The sequence below is a fragment of the Mobula hypostoma genome, chromosome 6 (assembly GCF_963921235.1).
Source record: "Mobula hypostoma chromosome 6, sMobHyp1.1, whole genome shotgun sequence".
Classification (NCBI taxonomy): domain Eukaryota; kingdom Metazoa; phylum Chordata; class Chondrichthyes; order Myliobatiformes; family Myliobatidae; genus Mobula; species Mobula hypostoma.
In genome coordinates this window covers 192,097,662-192,121,546 of record NC_086102.1, presented here as the reverse complement: position 1 = coordinate 192,121,546, position 23,885 = coordinate 192,097,662, and the positions used below count along the sequence as shown (strand labels likewise).

General features: G+C 44.5%; 1 protein-coding gene across 1 annotated transcript in view; it reads right to left on the bottom strand.

The window, feature by feature from the left end:
- acmsd (aminocarboxymuconate semialdehyde decarboxylase) overlaps nucleotides 1–23,885 on the bottom strand; it is an 86,332-nt gene that overhangs the window by 41,487 nt on the left and 20,960 nt on the right. Inside the window, exons 5-6 of the mRNA XM_063052499.1 lie at nucleotides 4,068–4,304; nucleotides 269–362 (exon numbers count right to left, since the gene is read on the bottom strand). Of these exons, the coding sequence (XP_062908569.1) occupies nucleotides 269–362; nucleotides 4,068–4,304 (331 nt within the window). The remainder of the gene's footprint in view (nucleotides 1–268; nucleotides 363–4,067; nucleotides 4,305–23,885) is intronic.

Sequence of the window (23,885 nt, the reverse complement as noted above, 5' to 3'; positions counted from 1 at the left end):
TACTGGGTGGGCACAGGAGTACATTCGGCGAGAGACTCATTCCACCGAGATGCAACACAGAGCATCATAGGAAGTCATTCCTGCCTGTGGCCATCAAACTTTACAACTCCTCCCTTGGAGGGTCAGACACCTTGAGCCAATAGGCTGGTCCTGGACTTATTTCCTGGCATAATTTACATATTACTATTTAATTATTTATGGTGCAACTGTAACAAAAACCAATTTCCCCCGGGATCGATAAAGTATGACTATGACTATTAATACTAACCTACGAGCCAAGGAAGCCAATATTTCGACATCCTCCCGTCCATCTTCATATTCCAAGGGTGAACAAATATGGCGCATCCTAACTTCTCTGCAGCCTTGAAAATAAACCAGTGGAACTGCTCAGTTATCAGTAATATTGACATTGTGAGTATCAATTAATTATTAACATTGCAAGTATCAATGATTATTGACATTGTAAGTTTCAATGATTATTAACGTTGAAAGTAACAATAACAATTATTTATTAGCTTTTAACTAATTTTGCGTGCACGACTTTGCCAACATTGACAGGAAATATCATTCCAATACTCCACTGTCAAACCAATGTTTTAGGAAGTGAGGGGAGGACAGCAATGAGGAAAAGAATATTTCTAACAACAAGACAGGACAATAAAACCCATATTTTGAAGTAATATTGAGACAAAGGACAGGTAGCAACAATTCAGACCAAATTTATAAATTAGAACTGGCAAGCTCAATATTCAAATCAACAAATTATCTAATTAATTCCCTCATTGTTTGGCATCCAGGGACTTGTGTCTTTCCTAATGCTTCTGAATGGCTTCAACGATCGTTGTTGAAGACTGCTGACATTCAGTAGTGGGACTGCTGATGAGCCATAAGGATAACGTTCAGCATTGGAATGTTACAAGCGTTGTATAGAATCCATGTCGAATGCTGGACTTGCCTTTGCTCCTTAACAATGCACAGAGAGTTTCTGGCTAAGCCCTCAAGTACAATATTTCCTTTTCCTTCCTCTGCAGGTCATCACAGTGACGAGGTTGAATTTTGTGTCTATTCTTACTATGTGCTCAGGCATTGGTCCACGTGCTTAGTGACTCCCCACTCCTGAACTGAATGATAAAACATGTCCAAATCTAGTATTGTGAATGGATGTGTTAAATCAATTAGTGGTGCACCTTCACTTTTCCTTCTCTCCAGCTGCTACCTTTGGCTGGCCTGATCATTTTCGGCAGTCTCAAAGGAGAAGGCACTGGTCTGGATTGGTGAAGGGAGGAAACTTCAAAACAAAATCATAATTTTTTCAGTGAAGTGGCCTTCAGTGTTCATCTCTGATTGCCCCTAAGAATGTACAGTGGACCACTGCAGTTGTTTTGGTGAACGTATCCCTTCAATATGAGTGACAATGAAGGAATTGTTGTATGTTTCCCAGTCAGAATAGTGTGTGGCTTGGAGGGGAATCTACATGGTTGGAATTTCCATGTCTCTGTCCTTGTCTTTCTTGCAGCTTGCTGATTTGTGAGGTGATCTCAGAGCAACGAAGGTGTGATAATGGGGAGAGAATGAAAGTTTGCTGTAGAAGGTGGGCTGCTTTGTCCTAGATAGTGGAGGACACTTCATTATGTTTACAGTTCATGCCTGTCAGCACTGGAAAGGCTGTGTGGTATCAAGAAGTGAGTCACTCCCATCAGGATATTCAGCCTCTGACCTGGAGTCTTAGTGTGGATGGTTGAGTTGAGTTTCTGGTCAATGGTGACCCTTCAAGAATTTGATACTGCCATTGAATACTGTCTAGGATAGAAAGTTAGTTCTCTTATTAAAGATGGCCATAGCCTCCACCAAGTGTATCATTTGGAAACTGCACTCCAGTTCTCACCCTGGTCGTACCACAGCACCTCCCAAACTCATGAGCTCTGCCATCAAGATAACAGATGCACGGGACACAATCGTCGACTTTCTCAATGGATAATAAATGCTCGCTTTGCCAACAACACACAGATCCCAAAATTAATAATAAAAATACAGTGGGTGAGAACAGACAATTGTGTTTGTTTGGCTCACCACCTTGCACAAACCCATCCATGTCTTTCAGTATTTGGTCGGTGGTGGTGCTATCAAGCTAAACTTGGTGACAGATATAGAAGTCCCCTATACAGACTCCCACCTTGTTACTTGCTCTGAAGAAGAACACTGTCTATTAGTTGTGGGAGAACACTAGGTGTTCTTCAACAATTTTCTGTTGCCCACGTTTGACCCGGTGCTGTGAGATTTTATGGAATATGGAGTTAATGTTGAAAACTATTCCTTTCTGAAAGTTTGCCACTGCGTTTCTGCCCTTGGTGGGTCTATCCTGCTTGTTGTGGGCTGAACATATCAGGGACTGTGGTGGAGCAATCTAGCTTGCTGTTTTTATGGTCCAATGCCATGAGTATGCAGTGTAAAGCTTTTGCTTGTCTAGGATAACTCAGACTTTACACACCAGTTCTTAGATGTTTACAAGGAGGATCTTGTCAATCGTTTAATAAATCTTGGCTTACCGAACACAGAACATAGAACATAGAAAACCTACAGCACAATACAGGCCCTTCGGCCCACAAAGCTATGCTGAACATGTCCTTATCTTAGAAATTACCTAGGGTTACCCATAGCCCTCTATTTTTCGAAGCTCCATGTACCTAGCCAGGAGTCTCTTAAAAGACCTTATCGTATCCGCCTTCACCACTGTGGCCGGCAACCCATTCCACACACCCATCACCCTCTGCATAAAAAATGTATCCTTGACATCTCCTCTGTACCTCCCAATTACCTTAAAACTGTGCCCTCTCATGCTAGCCATTTCAGCCCTGGGAAAAAGCCTCTGACTATCCAGACGATCAATGTGGGACATTGATAGGTTGCAAAACTGGGCTGAGAAGTGGCGGATGGAATTCAACCCAGCTAAGTGTGAGGTGGTTCATTTTGGTAGGTCAAATATGATGACAGAATATAGTACTAATGGTAAGATTCTTGGCAGTGTGGAGGATCAGAGGAATCTTTGGGTCCGAGTCCATAGGACACTCAAAGCTGCTGTGCAGGTTGACTCTGTGGTTAAGAAGGCATACGGTGCATTGGCCTTCATCAATCATGGGATTGAGTTTAGGAGCTGAGAGGTAATGTTGCAGCTATATAGGACACTGGTCAGACCCCACTTGCAGTTCTGTGCTCAGTTCTGGTCACCTCACTACAGGAAGAATGTGGAAACCATAGAAAGGGTGCAGAGGAGATTTACAAGGATGTTGCCTGGGCTGGGGAGCATGCCTTTTGAGAATAGGTTGAGTGAACTCGACTTTTTCCCTTGGAGCGACGGAGGATGAGAGGTGACCTGATAGAGGTGTATAAGATGATGAGAGGCATTGATTGTGTGGATAGTCAGAGGCTTTTTCCCAGGACTGTAATGGCTAGCATGAGAGGGCACAGTTTTAAGGTGCTTGGAAGTAGGTACAGAGGAGATGTTAGGGTTAGGTTTTTTACGCAGGGAGTGGTGAGTGCGTGGAATGGGCTGCCGGCGACGGTGGTGGAGGCGAATACGATAGGGTCTTTTAAGAGACTTTTGGATAGGTACATGGAACTTAGAAAAGTAGTGTGCTAAGGGTAACTGTAGGTAATTTCTAAGGTGAGGACATGTTCGGCACAACTTTGTGGGCCAAAGGGCCTGTATTGTGCTGTAGGTTTTCTATATTCCTATTGTTACAGAAATTAGATTAAGTTGTGTTTGGATGTCCATCATTCATGGAAAATTATGTCTTAATTCTACAGTGCTGAACTGTGATCCCAATGACCTTTGACATTGCAGGACTCTTCGGTCTCCAAATTCTTTCACATTCATCACCTTCACCACATCAACCATCCTAATCCCCAATTTCACAAGACACACATTAGGCCCATCTTGACCTTCTGATTGAAGGTTACACCCACCCAACCAAATGTGATGACATCCCTAGAATTGTCATCCCTCTCAGAATTTTATAGAGACCATTCCCTGCATGAGAAGTAAAGCTTTAAGACATGCTAATGCTTACTGCATACACTGGGTAAAGCTCTGGACAATTGAGGTTCCAGTCATTGACAGAAGTGCCAATCTGGATTCCAGGAAATCCTAACTCTTTTACACAACGATACATTTCCTGAACAGCAAGTTCTGGGTCTTGCATGGGCACTGTACCAAGTCCAGTGAATCTCTTTATATGTTTAGTTATTGTGGCTGCAATGTTGTCATTCAAAATACGGCATAGGTCCAGTGTGTCCATGGGTTTTGCCTGCCAAAAACAACAATATGACAATTAACAGCAGATAGCAGAATTTATAGTCATAGAGCACGGCAGCACAGTACAGGCCATTTGTCCCATCTAGCCCCTGCTGAAATGTTACTCTGCTTAATCCCATTGTTCTTTATTTGGACCATATTTCCCCTTGCCATGCAGCCATCCTAACTTTTAAATGTTGCAATCAAACCCCCATCCACTAGTTCCCTCCAATTTATTACCTCATCCTGAATGCCAATTGATTGAACCTTCTGGAGCAGCCTCCCGTGCAGAACTTTGTTGAAAGGCTTTGTAAAGTAAATTTCTTATGTGAAAGTTAAATTAAGGCAATTCAAAGGATTGCAACATAAGTGAGTATGTGGGAGTAGAAGAACAGGCTTTTGAATATGCTTCATTGTTTCACTGGGAAAAAATGGAACTCTTCATGTGTCTGTATGTTGTCCATAGCAGGAAATGTATAGTATGAATTAAATTATTGTTGTTATGGTGTCCAAATCACCTCATCTTTCATGGCTAAGCTTAAAATTACTTCACCACCCCCACACCTGTACTTTATTTGGCAATCAAAATGCATTAATTTATAAGCTGCACTGCCTGATAAGGCTGAACTATTCCTTTGATTTATGTTTAAATAAGATATATTAACCATATAAAATATCCTTACAGCTAAGACAAAGGATATGAGGCAAGTCCGAAAGAATTGGTTACATCAGATGAAAATAAAGGTAACGCAGATCACTCAGCCATCTGATTCTGCTCTGCTATGAAATACATTAGTGGTTGACCATTTACATTCAGTCCCCTCTACCAGCTTTCCCCTCCTAACCCTTGTTGTCTTTTGACATTAATATCATATCCATTCTTTTTTCAATATATTTAATATTTTGGCTTTCACTGTCTTCTGTAGCAAAGAATTCTACAAGTTCAGTCCTCTTAGGATGACAAAATCTCTCTTCAACTGTATCCTAAATGAATGATATTGAATTATGCTACAGGACCATATGGTATAGGAGGAGATTTTGATCTTCTGGGGCTGCTCCTTGGTCTACCCCCTCAGTTATGGGCTTCCCCATTGTCAGGAAATCTATATCCAGTCCCATCAGGATTTCAAAAGTTTCACTGAGGCTCTGTCTTAAGCTTCGGAACTTTGGTAAATCTGATCATCCCAACCTTTCTTCACATGTCAGTTTTATCATCTTGGGAATCAGTCTTGTGAAATTCTGCTAGACTCCACAGAGCAAGAACATTCTCAGACAGAGATCACACATTACTGAAAGCATAGTCCTGTCCAATTACATAAAAATATCACTGTTCCTGCACTCAAAGCCAACACACCAAGGTATCTCTGCATGTGGAACCAAAATCAATTATAATTTCAAAAACGAAAATCATGTTCAGTATAGTGAGAATATCGACCTCATGACAAAAGTGAATAGCACATTAGCATTTATGGGAATATTAACTGAGTCCACACAGGAAAAAGGAAAGTAAGACCGGTGCTACATCCTTCCTCCTGTCACTGCCAACCTGGGCTTCATGATCCACTTCTGTTCAATCTGATTTCAATTAGACAGGACACTTAGATAATCCACTGAAACTCTTTGTTTCTGTTCATGATATGTGTGCAGAATTGTCAAGATCAGCAGGTTTATTCCCCGTCCCCAGCTACCTTGGTAAACCTCTTTCAATAGCTGTAAAGCACCTTGTGGCAGTCCTCCTGTGGAACAGTGTGGGAGCTTCAGTCATCTCAAAGACCAAAGATATTGAAAGGGGAGTTCGGAGTCCACACTTTACCATGTCCAAGGTCACATAAGACCATAAGACAAAGGAGCAGAATGAGGCCATTTGGCCCATCGAGTCTAATCCGCCATTCAATCACGGCTGATCCTTTTATCCTCTCCCCAGCCCATTCCTAGGCCTTCTCCCTGTAACTTTTGATGCCGTGTCCAATCAAGAACCTATCAAGCTCTGCCTTAAATACACCCTATGACCTGGCCTCCACATCTGCCTGTCGTAACAAATTCCACAAATTCACCACCCTCTGGCTAAAGAAGTTTCTCTGCATCTCAGTTTTAAACGGATGCCCCTCTATCATGAGGCTGTGCCCTCTTGCCCTAGACTCCCCCACCATGGAAAACACCCTTTCCACTTCTACTCTGTCTTGGCCTTTTAACATTCAAAAGGTTTCAATGAGATCCCCCCTCATCCTTCAAAATTCCGGCAAGTACAGACCCAGAGCCATCAAACGTTCCTCGTATGATAACCCTTTCATCCCTGGAATCATCCTTGGGAACCGCCTCTGGACAGTTGTATTCAACCATCTTGAATACATAAAGGACAGATTTTCTTTCCCTGAAGGATTTAAATAAGCCATCTGAGAGGTTATTGTTAGGCCTCTAAGGACAGACTTAAAGAAGTGGAATTTAAAATTTGCTGCTGCCACGGTGGGAATTTCACAATTCCATGTCACATGTCGAGGTATCTAGAATAGGAATCGTGTTTAATATCACTGGCATATGTCATGAAATTTGTTATTTTGCACAGTAATGCATAATAATAAAATCTATAAATTACAATAAGAAGTATGTATAAAAAGAAAATTAAATTAAGTAAGTAGTGCAAAAAATGAAGAAGAAAATAGTGTGGTAGTGTTCATGGGTTCATTGAAATCGGATGGCAGAGGGCAAGAAGCTATTCCTGAATTATTGTGTGTGTGTGCCTCCAGGCTCCGGTATTTCCTCCTTGATGGTAGCAATGAGAAAAGGGCATGTTCTGGGTGACAACGATACTTAGTGATAAATTCCACCTTTTTGCGGCATCGCTCCTTGAAGGTGTCCTGGATGCTGGCAGGCCAGTGCCGGTGATGGAGCTGGCTGAGTTTACAACTTTCTGCAGCTTTTTCTGATCCTGCGCAGTGGCCCCTCTATGCCAGACAGAGGTGATTATATTCCAATACAAATAAACTTGCTCACATAATTTGCTAACAAGAACGTCATCCATATCTTCGTTAGTTCTAAATGCTCTTGGTCGTCTCCAAACCTGCCTACCACATCCAAGACTCTGCTTACCAATGTCCTTATAAATAAGATACGGATGTTTGGAGTCGGAGGAAGTGTATTGGCCTGGATAGTGGATTGGTTAACTGATAGAAGGCAGAGAGTTGGTATAAATGGGTGTTTCTCCAGTTGGCAGTCTGTGGTGAGTGGGGTGCCACAGGGGTCGGTGCTGGGCCCGCAGCTGTTTACCATTTACATTGATGATTTGGAAGAGGGGACTGAGTGTAACGTCGCAAAATTTGCTGATGACACTAAACTGAATGGAAAAACAAATTGTACAGAGGATGTGGAGAGTCTGCAGAGGGATATAGATAGGTTAAGTGAGTGAGCCAAGGTCTGGCAGATGGAATAGAACGTTGGTAAATGCGAGATCATCCACTTTGGAAGTAATAATGGAAGAGCAGATTATTATTTAAATGGTGAAAGATTGCAGCATGCCGTTGTGCAGAGGGACTTGGGAGTGCTTGTTCATGAATTGCAAAAAGTTGGCTTGCAGGTACAACAGGTTATTAAGAAGGCAAATGGAATGTTGGCCTTCATTGCTAGAGGGATTGAATTCAAGAGCAGGGAGGTCATGCTGCAACTATACAGGGTACTGGTGAGGCTGCACCTGGAGTAATGCGTGCAGTTCTGGTCTCCATACTTGAGGAAGGATATACTGGCTTTGGAGGCAGTGCAGAGGAGGTTCACCAGGCTGATTCCAGGGATGAAGGGGTTAACATGAGGAGAGATTGAGTCGCCTGGGACTATACTCTCTAGAATTCAGAAGAATGAGAGGGGATCTTATAGAAACATACAAATTTTTGAAAGGGATAGATAAGATAGAAGTAGGAAAGTTGTTTCCATTGGTAGGTGAGACTAGAACTAGGGGACATTGCCTCAGGATTCAGGGGAGAAGATTTAGGATGGAGATGAGGAGAAACTGTTTTTCCCAGAGAGTGGTGAATCTGTGGAATTCTCTGCCCAGGGAAGCAGTTGAAGCTTCTTCACTAAGTATATTTAAGATACAATTAGATAGATTTTTACATAGTAGGGGAACTAAGGGTTATGGGGAAAAGGTGGGTAGCTGGAGCTGAGCTTACGGACAGATCAGCCATGATCTTATTGAATGTTGGGGCAGGCTCGATGGGCTGGATGGCCCACTCCTGCTCCTATTTCTTGTGTTCTTATGTCCTACTTGGTACCAATTTCACTTCCTGGGTTTACCATCCTAAATTGGTTCCTTGATTTTCAGTCCCTCCATGATCCTCTTAGCTTCTTTTATTTTGCTAAATTCTCTCATATCTTTCACAGCACTCACCTTTTTGAGTAAACTGCAGTAGTGAAATAACTTTGTGTTCCAGAGGTCCAATCAGCATTGGGAGCAGAGCACTGTGAATTTAATAAAAGTACAGACGGGCAAGTGGTGTGGCCATTGTTGGAGCGGCCCAGCAGTGAGAGTGGGAGCATCAGACTTTGACTCAAGAGGCTTCAATGAGAAGAGGCTGATGCTAGAGAAACAGGTTAGAGGATTTGGTCTTGGTTGTCCATTGTACAGTGCAGGCAGGAGGGCAGATATGGCAGGGGAATGCTCCTCCGGTAGGATGTGGGAATTGATGGAACCTGATAGTCTCCCTGATGACTACACCCGTGGGAAGTACAACCAACTCCAGCTCATGAAAAACTGCATGAAGGAGCAGAGCTGGAGCTGGATGAATTTAGGATAATCCAGGAGGCAAAGCACTTGATAGATAACACTTTTGAGCAGGCGGTTACACCCAGAGTGCAGAATTTGGGGAGCAGATGGCTGAGCACTGAGAGAGGTAAAGGGAGAAAGAAGTCAGTGCAGGGTCCCCCCCCCCCCCACTCCTGGTGCCAATCCCCTCAGCAACAGGTATACCCCTTTGGATACTGCTGAGGGGGGTGACCTATCTGGGCAAGGCAGCAGCAGCCAGACTGATAGCACTGTGGTCGGCTCTGAGCCTCAGAAGGGTAGGGTGAAGTCTGGTGGAGAAATAGTCATAGGGGACTTGATAGTTAGGGGGACAGACTGAAGATTCTGCGGCAGTAAAAGAGACGCCAGGATATTCTGATGCTGGGGTCTAGGATATCTCTGAATGGTAGCAGAATATTGTTGAAGGGGTGGACGAGCAGCCAGAGGTCATAGTACATGTTAGTACCAATGACATAGGCAGGAGAGGGGTAGAGGTAAGTTCAGGGGACTGAAGAGCAGGACCTCCAAGGTGGTACTTCCCCGATTACTCCTAGGGCCACGAGCAAGGGAAGGTCAGAACAGGACGGCAGCACAGATGAGTGAGTGGCTGAGGAGATGGTGCATGGGGCAGGTTTCAAGTTCTTGGATTATTAGAACATTTTCTGGGGCGGGGGTGACCTGTACAAGTGGGACGGGTTGCACCTGAACTGGAGGGGAACCAATATCCTGGGAGGGAGGCTTGCTAATGCTATTGGGGAGTGTTTAGACTGGATTTGCAGGGGTTGGGAACCAAAGTGAAGAGGCAGAGGATGGGGAGGTTGGAGCACAAGTAGAGACAGCTTGTACGGAGTTTCTAAGGAATGATAAGCAACTGATAGAGCAAAGATGCGCTCAGCCAGATGGTTTGAGATGTGTCTATTTTAATGTAAAGAGGATCATAAACAAGGCCGATGAACTTGGAACATTACATGGAACTATAATGTTGTGGCCATTACAGAGAGTTGGATGTTTCAAGGGCAGGAATGGTTGCTGAGTGTGCTGGGCTTCAGAAAAAAGGACAGGGAAGAAGGGAAAAGAGGTGGAGGCATGGCATTGCTCATCAGGGATAGTGTTACGGTTGCAGAAAAGGACAAAGTCAGGGAGGGATTGTCAACTGAGTTATTGTGGGTGGAAGTCAGAAATAAGAAGGGGGCAATAACTCTACTGGGTGTTTTTTATAGACCCCCCCAATAGTAACAGAGACACCGAGGAACAGATAGGGAGGCAGATTCTGGAACGGCGCAATAATAATAGGGTTCTTGTGATGGGAGATTTTAACTTTCCTAATATTGACTGGCATCTCCTTAGAGCAAGGGGTTTAGATGGGGTGGAATTTATTAGGTGTGTTCAGGAAGGTTTCCTGATGCAATATGTAGATAAGCCTGCAAGAGGAGAGGCTGTACTTGATCTGGTATTGGGAAATGAACCTGGTCAGGTGTCAGATCTCTCCGAGGGAGAGCATTTAGGAGGCAGTGACCACAATTCCATCACATTCACCAAAGCACTGGAGAGGGATAGAAGCAGATAATTTGGGAAAACATTTAATTGGGGTGGGGGAATATGATGCCATTAGGCAGAAACTTGGGAACATAAATTGGGAGCAGATGTTCTCAGGGACATGCATGGCAGAAATGTGGCAAATGTTCAGGGAATATTTGCATGGCATTCCGCATAGGTGTTTTCCATTAAGGCACAGAAAGGATGGTCGGGTAAAAGAGCCATGGTGTATAAAGGATGTAGAAAATCTAGTTAAGAAGAAAAGAAAAGCTTATGAGGGGCTCAAGAATGAGGTACTGTTAGAGCTCTAGAAAATTATAAGGATGCCACGAAGGAACTTAAGAATAAAATTAGGAGAGCTAGACGATGCCATGAGAAGGCTTTGGTGAGCAGGATTAGGGAAAACCCCCAGGCATTCTACAAGTATGTGAAAAGGATGAGCCGTGTGAGAATAGGACCAATCAGGTGCGATAGTGGAAATGTGTGCATGGAGCCAGAGGAGGAAGTGGAGGTACTCAATGAATACTTTGCTTCAGTATTCACCAGGGAAAAGGTCTTTGGCAATTTTGGGGATGACTGACAGTGGACTAAAACATTTGAATGCAAAGATATAAAGAAAGAGCTTTTGAAAGGTATTAAGTTAGATAAGTTACCAGGACTGGATGAGGCATACCCTAGGCTACTGTGGGAAGCAAGGGAGGACATTGCTGAGCCTCTGGCCATGATCTTTGCGTCATCAATAGGGACAGGAGAAGTACCGGAGGATTGGAGGGTTCCCTTATTCAAAAAAGGGAGTAGAGATAACCCAGGAAATTATAGACTAGTGAATCCTACTTCAGTGGTGGGCAAGTTGTTGGAGAAGATTCTGAGAGGCAGGATTTATGAGCATATGGAGAGACACAATCTGATTAGGGATAGTCAGCATAGCTTTATCAAGGGCAGGTCATGCCTTACGAGCCTAATTGAATTCTCGAGGATGCAATAAAACACATTGATGAAGGTAGAGCAGTGAATGTAGTGTATATGGATTTCAGTAAGGCATTTGATAATGTTCCCTGTGTGAGGCACATTCAGAAGTAAGGAGGCATAGGATCCAAGGAGACCTTGCCTTGTGGATGAAGAATTGGCTTGCCCACAGAAGGCAAAGGGTGGTTGTATTCTGCATGGGGGTCGAGTGGTGTTCTGCAGGGATCTGTTCTAGGACCCCTCCTCTTAGTGATTTTTATAAATGACCTGAATGAGGAAGTTGAAGGCTGGGTTAGAAAGTTTTGCTGATGACACAAAGGTTGGGGGTGTTGTGGATAGTCTGGAGGTGTGTCAGAGGTTATAGTGCGACATCAATAGGATGCAGAACTGGGCTGAGAAGTGGCAGATCGAGTTCAACCCAGATACGTGTGAAATGGTTCATTTCAGTAGGTCAAACTTGAAGACAGAATAATATATGTGTAAAGATTCTTGACAGCATGGAGGATCAGCAAGATCTTGGGGTTCATGTCCACAGGATACTCAAAGCTGCTGTGCAGGTTGACAGTGTTGACAAGAAGGCGTATGGTTTGTTGACCATCATCAACCATGGGAATGAGTTCAAGAGCCGTGAGGTAATGTTGCAGCTATATAAGACCCTGGTCAGACCCCACTTGGAGTACTGTGCTTAGTTCTGGTCTCCTCACTACAGGAAGGATGTGGATGCTATAGAGAGAGTGCAGAGGAGATTTACAAGGATGTTGCCTGGATTGGAGAATATGCCTTATGAAAATAGGTTGAATGAACTTGGTCTTTTCACCTTGGAGCGACGAACATTGAGAGGTGACCTGATAGAGGTGGATAAGATGTTGAGAGGTGTTGATCATGTGGATAGCCAGAGGCTTTTTCCCAGGGTTGAAATGGCTAACATGAAGGGGCATAGTGTTAAGGTGCTTGGAACTATGTAAAAGAGGGATGTCAGGGGTAAGTTTTTCTCACAGAGAGTGGTGGGTGCGTGGAATGCACTGCCAGCGAAGGTGGTAGAGGCGGATACAATAGGGTCATTAACAGACTCTTAGGTGGGTCCATGGAGCCTAGAGAAGTAGAGGGCTATGCACTAGGGAAATTCTAGGCAGTTTCTAGAGTAGGTTATGTGGCCGGCATAACATTGTGGGCTGAAGGTTCTACACTGTGCTGTAGATTTCTGTGCTCTGTTTTTTTAGATTTTGTTTGAGAGCATTTATTTTGACACACTTTGGGCAGTTTTATTCTGCAAATGAAGGCAGTTATTGAAGATTTTCTCAGGACAGCCCTGCCCAACTGGTTAATCATCCCCTCGTGCTTCTTATTGGAAATCTCTCTCTTTTCATCATTCTGTTGCAGAATTTTATTGAACTATCCATCCCCTCCCTATTTTGAAGTCCTGCTTTCTTAATTGAATCAGTGACCTATTTAGTTCAGAATCAGAATCAGGTTTATTATCACTGGCATGTGACATGAAATTTGTTAACTTAGCAGCAGGAGTTCAATGCAATACATAATCTAGCAGAGAGAAAAAATAAAATGAAATAAATAATAATATATAAATAAATTAGTGCATCAGTTACAGTATACATATATTGAATAGATTTAAAACATGCAAAAAAACAGAAATACTGTATATTTAAAAGTGAGGTAGTGTCTAAGGGTTCAATGTCCATTTGGGAATCTGATGGCAGAAGGGAAGAAGCTGTTCCTGAATCACTGAGTCTGTGCCTTCAGGCTTCTGTACCTCCTACCTGATGGTAACAGTGAGAAAAGGACATGCCCTGGGTGCTGGAGGTCTTTAATAATGGACGCTGCCTTTCTGAGACACCGCTCCTTGAAGATGTCCTGGGTACTTTGTAGGCTAGTACCCAAAATGGAGCTGACTAGATTTAAAATCCTCTGCAGCTTCTTTCAGTCCTGTGCAGTAACCCCTCCATACCAGACAGTGATCCAGCCTGTCAGAATGCTCTCCATGGTATGTCTATAGAAGTTTGAGTGTATTTGTTGACATGCCAAATCTCTTCAAACTCCTAATGAAGTATAGCTGCTGTCTTGCCTTCTTTATAACTACATCGATATGTTGGGACCAGGTTAGATCCTCAGAGATCTTGACACCCAGGAACTTGAAACTGCTCTCTCTCTCCACTTCTGATCCCTCTATGAGGATTGGTATGTGATCCTTCATCTTACCCTTCCTGAAGTCCACAATCAGCTCTTTCGTCTTAGTGATGTTGAGTGCCAGGTTGTTGCTGTGGCACCACTCCACTAGTTGGCATATCTCACTCCTGTATGCCCTCTCGTCACCACCTGAGATTCTACCAACAATGGTTGTATCATCAGCAAATTTATAGATGGTATTTGAGCTATGCCTAGCCACACAGTCATGTGTATATAGAGAGTAGAGCAGTGGGCTAAACACACACACCTGAGGTGCGCCAGTGTTGATCATCAGCGAGGAGGATATGTTATCACTCATCCACACAGACTGTGGTCTACCGGTTAGGAAGTCGAGGATCCAATTGCTGAAGGAGATACAGAGGCCCAGGTTCTGCAACTTTTCAATCAGGATTGTGGGAATGATGGTATTAAATGCTGAGCTATAGTCGATGAACAACATCCTGACGTAGGTGTTCGTGTTGTCCAGGTGGTCTAAAGCCATGTGGAGAGCCATGGAGATTGCATCTACCTATTGTGGTGATAGGCAAATTGCAATGGGTCCAGGTCCTTGCTGAGGCGGGAGTTCAGTCTAGTCATGACCAACCTCGCAAAGCATTTCATCACTGTTGATGTGAGTGTAACTGGGCGACAGTTATTAAGGCAGCTCACATTATTCTTTTTAGGCATTGGTATAATTGTTGCCTTTTTGAAGCAAGCAGGAACTTCTACCTGTGGCAGTGAGAGGTTGAAAATGTCCTTGAATACTCCCGCTAGTTGGATGGCACAGGTTTTCAGAGCCTTACCAGGTACTCCATCAGGACCTTTTGCCTTGCGGGGGTTCACTCTCTTTAAAGACAGTCTAACATTGGCCTCTGAGACGGAGATCACAGGGTCATCAGGTGCAGCAGGGATCTTCACAGCTGTAGTTGTATTCTCCCTTTCAAAGCAGGCATGGAAGGCGTTGAGTTCATCTAGTAGTGAAGCATCGCTGCCATTCATGCTACTGGGTTTCACTTTGTAGGAAGTAATGTACTGAAACCCCTGCCAGAGTTGTTGTACATCCAATGTAACCTCCAACCTCGTTCGAAATTGTCTCTTTGCCCTTGAAATAGCCCTCTGCAAGTCATACCTGGTTTCCTGGTATAGGCCTGGGTCGCCAGACTTGAATGCCACAGATCTAGCCTTCAGTAGACAATGTACCTCCTGGTTCGTCCACGGCTTTTGGTTTGGGAATGTATAGTAAGTCTTTGCAGGCACACACTCATCCACACAGGTTTTAATGAAGTCGGTAACAACTGCAGCATACTCATCCAGGTTTGAAGATGAATCCCTCTATACAGTCCAGTCCACCGATTCAAAACAGTCATGTAGGTGCTCCTGTGCTCCCCTTGTCCACACCTTCTTGGTCCTCACTACTGGTGCTGCAGTCTTCAGTCTCTGCCTATACTCAGGGAGTAGAAGTACAGTCAGGTGATCAGACTTCCCGAAGTGAGGGTGTGGGATAGCATGGTAGGCATTCTTGATGGTGGTGTAGCAATGGTCCAGTGTGTTGTTTCCTCTGGTATTGCACGTGATCTGTTGATGGTAATTGCTTAGTTATTTTTTCAGACTGGCCTGGTTAAAATCTCCCAAAATGATGGTGAGGTGTTAGAGTGAGTTGTTTTGTGCATGTTGATCCCATTGCTCAGATCATCTAAAGCCTGATTGACATTGGCCTGAGGTGGCATGTACACTGCTACCAGAATGACTCCAGAGAACTCCCATGGCAGGTAAAAAGGACAGCACTTAACTGCTAGATATTCCAAGTCTGGTGAGCAGAACTGGGACAGCACTGATATATTTGTGCACCAAGAAGAGTTGATCATGTGGCATACTCCTCCACCTCTGCTTTTGAGAGACTGTATAGGCCTATCTTGACAGTGTATGGTAAACCTGTCAATCTGAAATGTTGCATCTGGTATGGAAGGGGTTAATCAAGGGTAATGGAGGGTGGGAAATACAGGATTGTGACTTGCATGGTGTCTCAGCTCATCTCAGGGCAATGAAAATCACATCTGCGAAAACATAAATGTGGGAGGTGGGAATTGAATTCAATCGACTTTATTTCTTACATCCTTCACATACATGAGGAGTAGAAATCTTTACTTTATGTCTCTGTCTGAATGTGCAATGTGCAAATTCTAGTAATTTGTAATAAATAGTACGTAAAACAGAGCAGTCGATATAGCTTAGAAATACAAGGGTGACAACATGAATTAATCAGTCTGATGGTCTGGTGGAAGAAGCTGTCCCGGAGCCTGTTGGTCCTGGCTTCCATTCTGCAGTACCGCTGGAACAGTTTGTGATTGGGGTGACTTGTGTTCCTAATGATCATTTGCCCTTTTTCACACCTGTCACTGAAAATGTCCTGCATAGTGGGAAGTTCACAACTACAGATGCGCTGGGCTGTCCGCTCCACTCTCTGCAGAGTCCTGCGATTGAGGGAAGTACAATTCCCATACCAGGCAGTGCTGCAGCCAGTCAGGATGCTCTCAATTGTGCCCCTGTAGAAACTCCTTAGGATTTGGGGGCCCTCGCCAAACTTCTTCATCCGTCTGGGTGAAAGAGGCGCTGTTGTGCCTTTTTCACCACACAGCCAGTATGTACAGACCACCTGAGATCCTCGGTGATGTGTATACTGAGGAACTTGAGGCTGTTCACCCTCTCAACTCCAGATCCTATATGTTAATACTGGTTACCCGTCACCATTCCTCCTGCAGTCCACAACCAGCTCCTTTGTTTCTGCGAAGTTGCAGGAGAAGTTTTTATTTTGACAGCAGTGTCAGGGTGATTACTTCAATGTAGACTGCTTCATTATTATTTGAGATAAGGTGATCAATGTGGTTTTCAAACAAACATTGAAAAGAGAAAGATACAAGTAAAAGATGCAATAAAACTCTGCTGTGAGGAATTGAGAAGAGCAAGGTGTCAGAAGTGAAAGTAGGAAGCAAAACAAAGTGGAGAAGAAAATGTAAATGATTAGGAATAATGATTAGGTTTTGTTGTTGAGAAAGACCACGCACACACACCAGTTACGTTGGGGACAGACCACACACACACAAAAACACCAGTTACGTTGGGGACAGACCACACACACCCAGTTTCAGACCAAACACACACACCAGTTTCGTTCAGATAGACCACACACACACACACACACCAGTTTTGTTGAGACAGACCACACACAGACACAGACAGACACACACCCTCACCAATTTCATTTCGTTCAGACAGACCACACACACACACTCACACATACATACACAATTTTTGTTGAGACGGACCACAGATACACACACACACACACACACACACACACACACACACACACACCAGTTTTGTTGAGACAGACCAAACACATACTCCAGTTTCATTCAGACAGACCACACAGACACCCTCACCAGTTTCGTTTCGTTGAGACAGACCTCACACACACACCAGTTTTGTTGAGACACTGTCAGGGTGCTGGACCAGGGTCCCAATCGCAGACCGAGTACTGTGCACACTGTGATGTTTATTGGGTCACAAATCCAGAGGGGCAAACAAAGTCAGTGTCAAAGTTCAGGCAGAGATCACAATATCCAGAGGAATCCATAAATGAGAATCAGGAAAACTGACTGGCACAATCTGTCAACAAACAGGTGAAAACACAGGCCTAAAGTACACTGAGCAATAAACAGAGAGACAGGTGATAGGTGTAGCACAGTGATACAGGTGGCCGCAATACAGGTAAAAATGGGAAACCGGTGATGGCAGAGTCATCAGTGGTACAGGGGTATGGGTAGAGCACATGGGGCATGACAACAAATGAGAACATGGCAATACAAGGGCACAAAATGACAGCTGGGGGAATACACAAAGAGACAGCGTTCAGCTGGAGGTACTGACATTACGCATCAGTTTTATTCAGACAGACAATACACACCAGTTTTATTGAGACGGACCGTACACGTGAGATTTGTTGAGACACATCATACACACGAGTTATAAAGGAGTAATTTACAGTGTTAAGTAGACTGTGTATTCCCTGCTAGGGACAGAAACCACTATGACTTTGGCACTCGTTTCATTTCCATGTGATTCAGAGTCTGGAGTAAATCATTACAAATCCTTTCAATTTGTCTTCTGTCTTTTATAAAAAGCAGATTTTTTTCTAATTTGAAGTGATTTTTGTTTCAATTCAAATAATAAGTACTTATTCATTCATCAATCAGATAAAATTGATTAGGTTTCAAAGTGAAACAGCTCTTGGTTTACTGAGTCTAAGACAACCATCAAATGTCCGGTTTTCTGAATCTAAATTTTTTCCTCCATATTTGCTCAGCTTCTTCTATTCTCCTTCATGTTACTGGGGTGGTGCGGGGGGCAAGGGATGGGCTTTCTGGTGGTTGAAGTCCATCATCTTTGCAGTTTTCATGTGTTGTGGAAGGAAACGGGAGTAGCAGGGAGATGTGCACGTTGCTGTGGGGAAAACACGCCATCTCCACACAGGGAACAGTGCGGAACAGTAACATGCACAAATCGCAGAAACTCGACGGCAATAGTTTGTCTCGTGGCTCTTTCATTGTTTTTGCTACAACCTCATTTCCAAAGATTCATTCACGTCACTTTAACAAAACGTTCCTTATTTATCTTACAAACACTAGAAAATGTGCTGTTGCTTGAAATCCAAAGGTGTGGCGCGTGGCCAAGTGGTTAGGGTGTTGGGCTCACGACCTGAAGGTCGTGGGTTCGAGTCCCGGCCAAGGCAGCGTGTTGTGTCTTTGAGCAAGGCACAAACCACACACTGTTCCAGTCCACCCAGCTGAAAATGGGTACCGGCAAGTGCTGGAGGTTAACCTCGCGATAGACTGGCGTCCTATCCGGGCGGGAGTCTCGTACTCTCAGTGGCTTCACGCCACAGAAACCGGCATAAGCACCGGCCTGATGGGCCACAAAGGCTCGGGACAGACTTTGACTTGGAAATCCAAAGCAACACACACAAAATGTTGGAGGAACTCAGCAGATATGGCAGCGTCTATGGAAATGAATAAACACAAGAGATTTTGTAGATGTTGGAAATCTAAAGCAACACACTTAAAATGCTGGAGGAACTCAGCAGATCAGGCAGCATCTATGGCAATGATAAAGAGTCAACGCTTCGGACCGAGACCCTTCATCCGGACTGGGTCCTGACCTGAAACATCAACTGTTTACTCTTTTCCATTGGTGCTACCTGGCCTGCTGAGTTCCTCCAACATTTTGTGTGTGTTGCTCCTTACTTGTCGTGTTGATGAGAACTTTCTCTTAGCTTTCAAAACATTTTGACAATGCAATCTTCCTCCCCCCATTGTATTTGTCAGTTGTACTTCTCAATGTTTTAACTTATAGACATATTCTCAAAGAGAGACTGAAAAGGAGAAGGGAAAGCAGGGAAGAGACTGGGAAACAAATGAGTGAAGAAAGTAAAGAAGAAAAGAATTGAGGAAAGCAAAGTAAACAGTGTCACGGACCCCGTGACGGGGATAAAGAACCAGCAGAGATGGAAAACACTTTGGAGTCTCGTATTGCTATAAACTAATAATATTTATTAGTAACTACGCAATACAGTAATATAAATGTAGACAAATCGAACAGGTTAGCAATGATTATATATAAAAGTAAGTGTGGAATATATATGTATGAAAAAACCAAGCTTCTTTAAGTCTAGGGGTAAAAAGATACAGTCTTACGATGTTGAGTAAATTTCAGTTCAGTTCAGTTCGTGGTATTTAGTTAAGTAGTGATGGAGAGAGAGAGAGAGAGAGAGAGTGAGTTGAGTCTTCAGGTGAGCTGATACCGTCGATCTTCTCGTCATCCTCCGAAATCCTTTACAAGTCACTGACTGTGACTTTAACCAGGGGGACCAGTTTTCTGTGGTGGAGCTATCACCCAGGCGAGGGTGGACACATAGACAACTCCCCACCAGTCAACCCCTTCTTCACCGATGGAATAGCAATTTGGATCGATCCGCCTGATCGATCCTCCAAAACCCACTTTCTCTGCGGGCACAACAAAGCTCATTCAGTGTCCAGATCATGTGTCTGAGGTCTGTATCATCTGACCTCCCATTTATTTCACCAGGCTGAGCATCACCTGTCATTCAGAGTCCCTCCCTCCTTTGTCTGTAAAGGAGTGCACAACCAGGCAACAAGTCCTTGGAAGTAACATCAACAACCTGCTGAAAATCATAACATCGAGTGTCCGCCTTCGGTCACCATAGCAACTTACGAGCTGCTCGGTGCTGTCTCCAACTCCAAACTCAGTAAAAATCCAAAGTTACTTCCAATGCCTTAAAGTGACAGTCCACTGTTGATCTTCGTCTCTATCTCTCTCTTCAAAAGCATCATATCGGTGGTAAATCACTCTGTCTCTCTCTCCTTTCCAAACAAACCATCAATGATGAATGTCTCTCTCTGTCTCACTTCAAACAGTTAATAGGGGATCCAGGATCCCCTCACAACAGAAATGGAGAACATATCACTAAAGCAGAGAGCGAGGCAAAATAGAGAATTTTAAAAAGTGAGGGTTGCTTTACAATATAAATCACTTCTGCATTTATAGTCATAGTCATAGTCATACTTTATTGATCCCGGGGGAAATTGGTTTTCATTACAGTTGCATCATAAATAATTAAATAGTAATAAAACAATAAATAATTAAATAGTAATATGTAAATTATGCCAGGAAATAAGTCCAGGACTAGCCTATTGGCTCAGGGTGTCTGACCCTCAAAGGGAGGAGTTGTAAAGTTTGATGGCCACAGGCAGGAATGACTTCCTATGACACTCTGTGTTGCATCTCGGTGGAATGAGTCTCTGGCTGAATGTACTCCTGTGCCCAACCAGTACATTATGTAGTGGTTGGGAGACATTGTCCAAGATGGCATGCAACTTGGACAGCATCCTCTTTTCAGACACCACTGTGAGAGAGTCCAGTTCCATCCCCACAACATCACTGGACTTATGAATGAGTTTGTTGATTCTGTTGGTGTCTGCTACCCTCAGCCTGCTGCCCCAGCACACAACAGCAAACATGATAGCACTGGCCACCACAGACTCGTAGAACATCCTCAGCATCGTCCAGCAGATGTTAAAGGCCCTCAGTCTCCTCAGGAAATAGAGACGGCTCTGACCCTTGTTGTAGACAGCCTCAGTGTTCTTTGACCAGTCCAGTTTATTGTCAATTCGTATCTCCAGGTATTTATAACCCTCCACCATGTCCACACTGACCCCCTGGATGGAAACAGGGGTCACCGGTACCTTAGCTCTCCTCAGGTCTACCACCAGCTCCTTAGTCTTTTTCACATCAAGCTGCAGATAATTCTGCTCACACCATGTGACAAAGTTTCCTACCATAGCCCTGTACTCAGCCTCATCTCCTTTGCTGATGCATCCAACTATGGCTGAGTCATCAGAAAACTTCTGAAGATGACAAGACTCTGTGCAGTAGTTGAAGTCCGAGGTGTAAATGGTGAAGAGAAAGGGAGACAAGACAGTCCCCTGTGGAGCCCCAGTGCTGCTGATCACTCTGTCGGACACATAGTGTTGCAAGCACACGTACTGTGATCTGCCAGTCAGGTAATCCAGAATCCATGACACCAGGGAAGCATCCACCTGCATCGCTGTCAGCTTCTCCCCCAGCAGAGCAGGGCGGATGGTGTTGAATGCACTGGAGAAGTCAAAAAACATGATCCTCACAGTGCTCGCTGGCTTGTCCAGGTGGGCGTAAACACGGTTCAGCAGGTAGACGATGGCATCCTTAACTCCTAGTCGAGGCTGGTAGGTGAACTGGAGGGGATTTAAGTGTGGCCTGACCATAGGCTGGAGCAGCTCCAGAACAAGTCTCTCCAGGGTCTTCATAATGTGGGAGGTCAATGCCACCGGTCTATAGTCATTGAGGCCGCTGGGGCGCGTCGTCTTTCGCACAGGGGCGAGGCAGGACGTCTTCCACAGCACAGGAACCCTCCGGAGCCTCAAGCTCAGGTTGAAGACATGGCGAAGTACTCCACATAGCTGAGGGACACAGGCTTTGAGCACCCTGGTACTGACACCATCCGGTCCTGCAGCCTTGCTTGGGTTGAGATGTTTCAGCTGTCTTCTCACCTGTTCAACTGTGAAGCCCACCGTAGTAGTTTTGTGTGGGGAAGGGGTATGGTCATGAGAGCAGGGTGGGGGACTGTGAGGAGGGGTAGGAGGGGAGAGTGGAATATGTGTTGGTTGGGGACCGACAACAGATGACTCATGTGGGGGATGGGCAGGGGTCACAATGTCAAATCTGTTAAAGAACAGGTTAAGTTCATTGGCCCTGTCCACACTGCCTTCAGCTTCTCTGTTGCTAGTTTGCTGGAACCCAGTGATGGTCCTCATCCCACTCCAGACCTCTCTCATGTTGTTCTGCTGGAGTTTCCACTCAAACTTCCTCCTATACCTGGCTTTAGCCTCCCTGATCCTGGCTTTCAGGTCCCTCTGTATTGCCCTCAGCTCCTCCCTATTTCCATCTCTAAACGCCCTCTTTTTTGCATTCAGGATTGTGACTAGTGGTGTCCCACAAGGATCTGTTCTGGGACCTCTACTTTTTGTGATTTTTATTAACGACCTGGATGTAGGGGTAGAAGGGTGGGTTGGCAAGTTTGCAGACGACACAAAGGTTGGTGGTGTTGTAGATAGTGTAGCGGATTGTCAAAGATTGCAGAGAGACATTGATAAGATGCAGAAGTGGGCTGAGAAGTGGCAGATGGAGTTCAACCCGGAGAAGTGTGAGGTGGTACACTTTGGAAGGACAAACTCCAAGGCAGAATACAAAGTAAATGGCAGGATACTTGGTAGTGTGGAGGAGCAGAGGGATCTTGGGGTACATGTCCACAGATCCCTGAAAGTTGCCTCACAGGTGGATAGGGTAGTTAAGAAAGCTTATGGGGTGTTAGCTTTCATAAGTCGAGGGATAGAGTTTAAGAGTCGCGATGTAATGATGCAGCTGTATAAAACTCTGGTTAGGCCACAATTGGAGTACTGTGTCCAGTTCTGGTCGCCTCACTATTCGAAGGATGTGGAAGCATTGAAAAGGGTACAGAGGAGATTTACCAGGATGCTGCCTGGTTTAGAAAGTATGCATTATGATCAGAGATTAAGGGAGCTAGGGCTTTACTCTTTAGAGAGAAGGAGGATGAGAGGAGACATGATAGAGGTGTACAAGGTAATAAGAGGAATAGATAGAGTGGATAGCCAGCGCCTCTTCCCCAGGGCACCACTGCTCAATATAAGAGGACATGGCTTTAAGGTAAGGGGTGGGAAGTTCAAGGGGGATATTAGAGGAAGGGTTTTTACTCAGAGAGTGGTTGGTGCGTGGAATGCACTGCCTGAGTCAGTGGTGGAGGCAGATACACTAGTGAAGTTTAAGAGACTACTAGACAGGTATATGGAGGAATCTAAGGTGGGGGCTTATATGGGAGGCAGGGTTTGAGGGTCGGCACAACATTGTGGGCCAAAGGGCCTGTACTGTGCTGTACTATTCTATATGTTCTATATTAATGTCCTTTGTTACTCATGGCTTGTTATTTGAATAACAAAGGACAGTTCTTGTTGGAACATTGCAGTCCACACAGAAGTTGATGTAATCAGTGATGCACTCTGTGAGCCCATCAATATCCTCTCCATGTGGCTCACAGAGTGCCTGCCAGTTTGTCACCTCAAAACAACCCTGGAGTGCCTCATAAGCCTCCTCCGACCATTTCCTCACTGTCCTCGAGGTTGCAGGTTTACTCTTCACCAGAGGCACGTAGCAGGGTTTTAGATGCACCAGGTTGTGATCTGACCTTCCCAGTAGGGGGGAGGGGAGAGGAGCTGTATGCATCCTTAACGTCAGTGTACATCAAATCCAGAGTCCTCTCCCCTCTGGTTGTACAGCTCATATACTGCGTGAAGTTGGGCAGTGTTCTAGCCATAGTAACATGGTTGAAGTCACCCGAGATGGTAATGAGGGCACTCGGGTGCTGGGATTGTAATCTGGCTATGATGGTGTAAATGATGTTACACGCCGACTTCGGGTTGGCAGAGGGAGGGGTGTACACAACAACCACAATTGCAT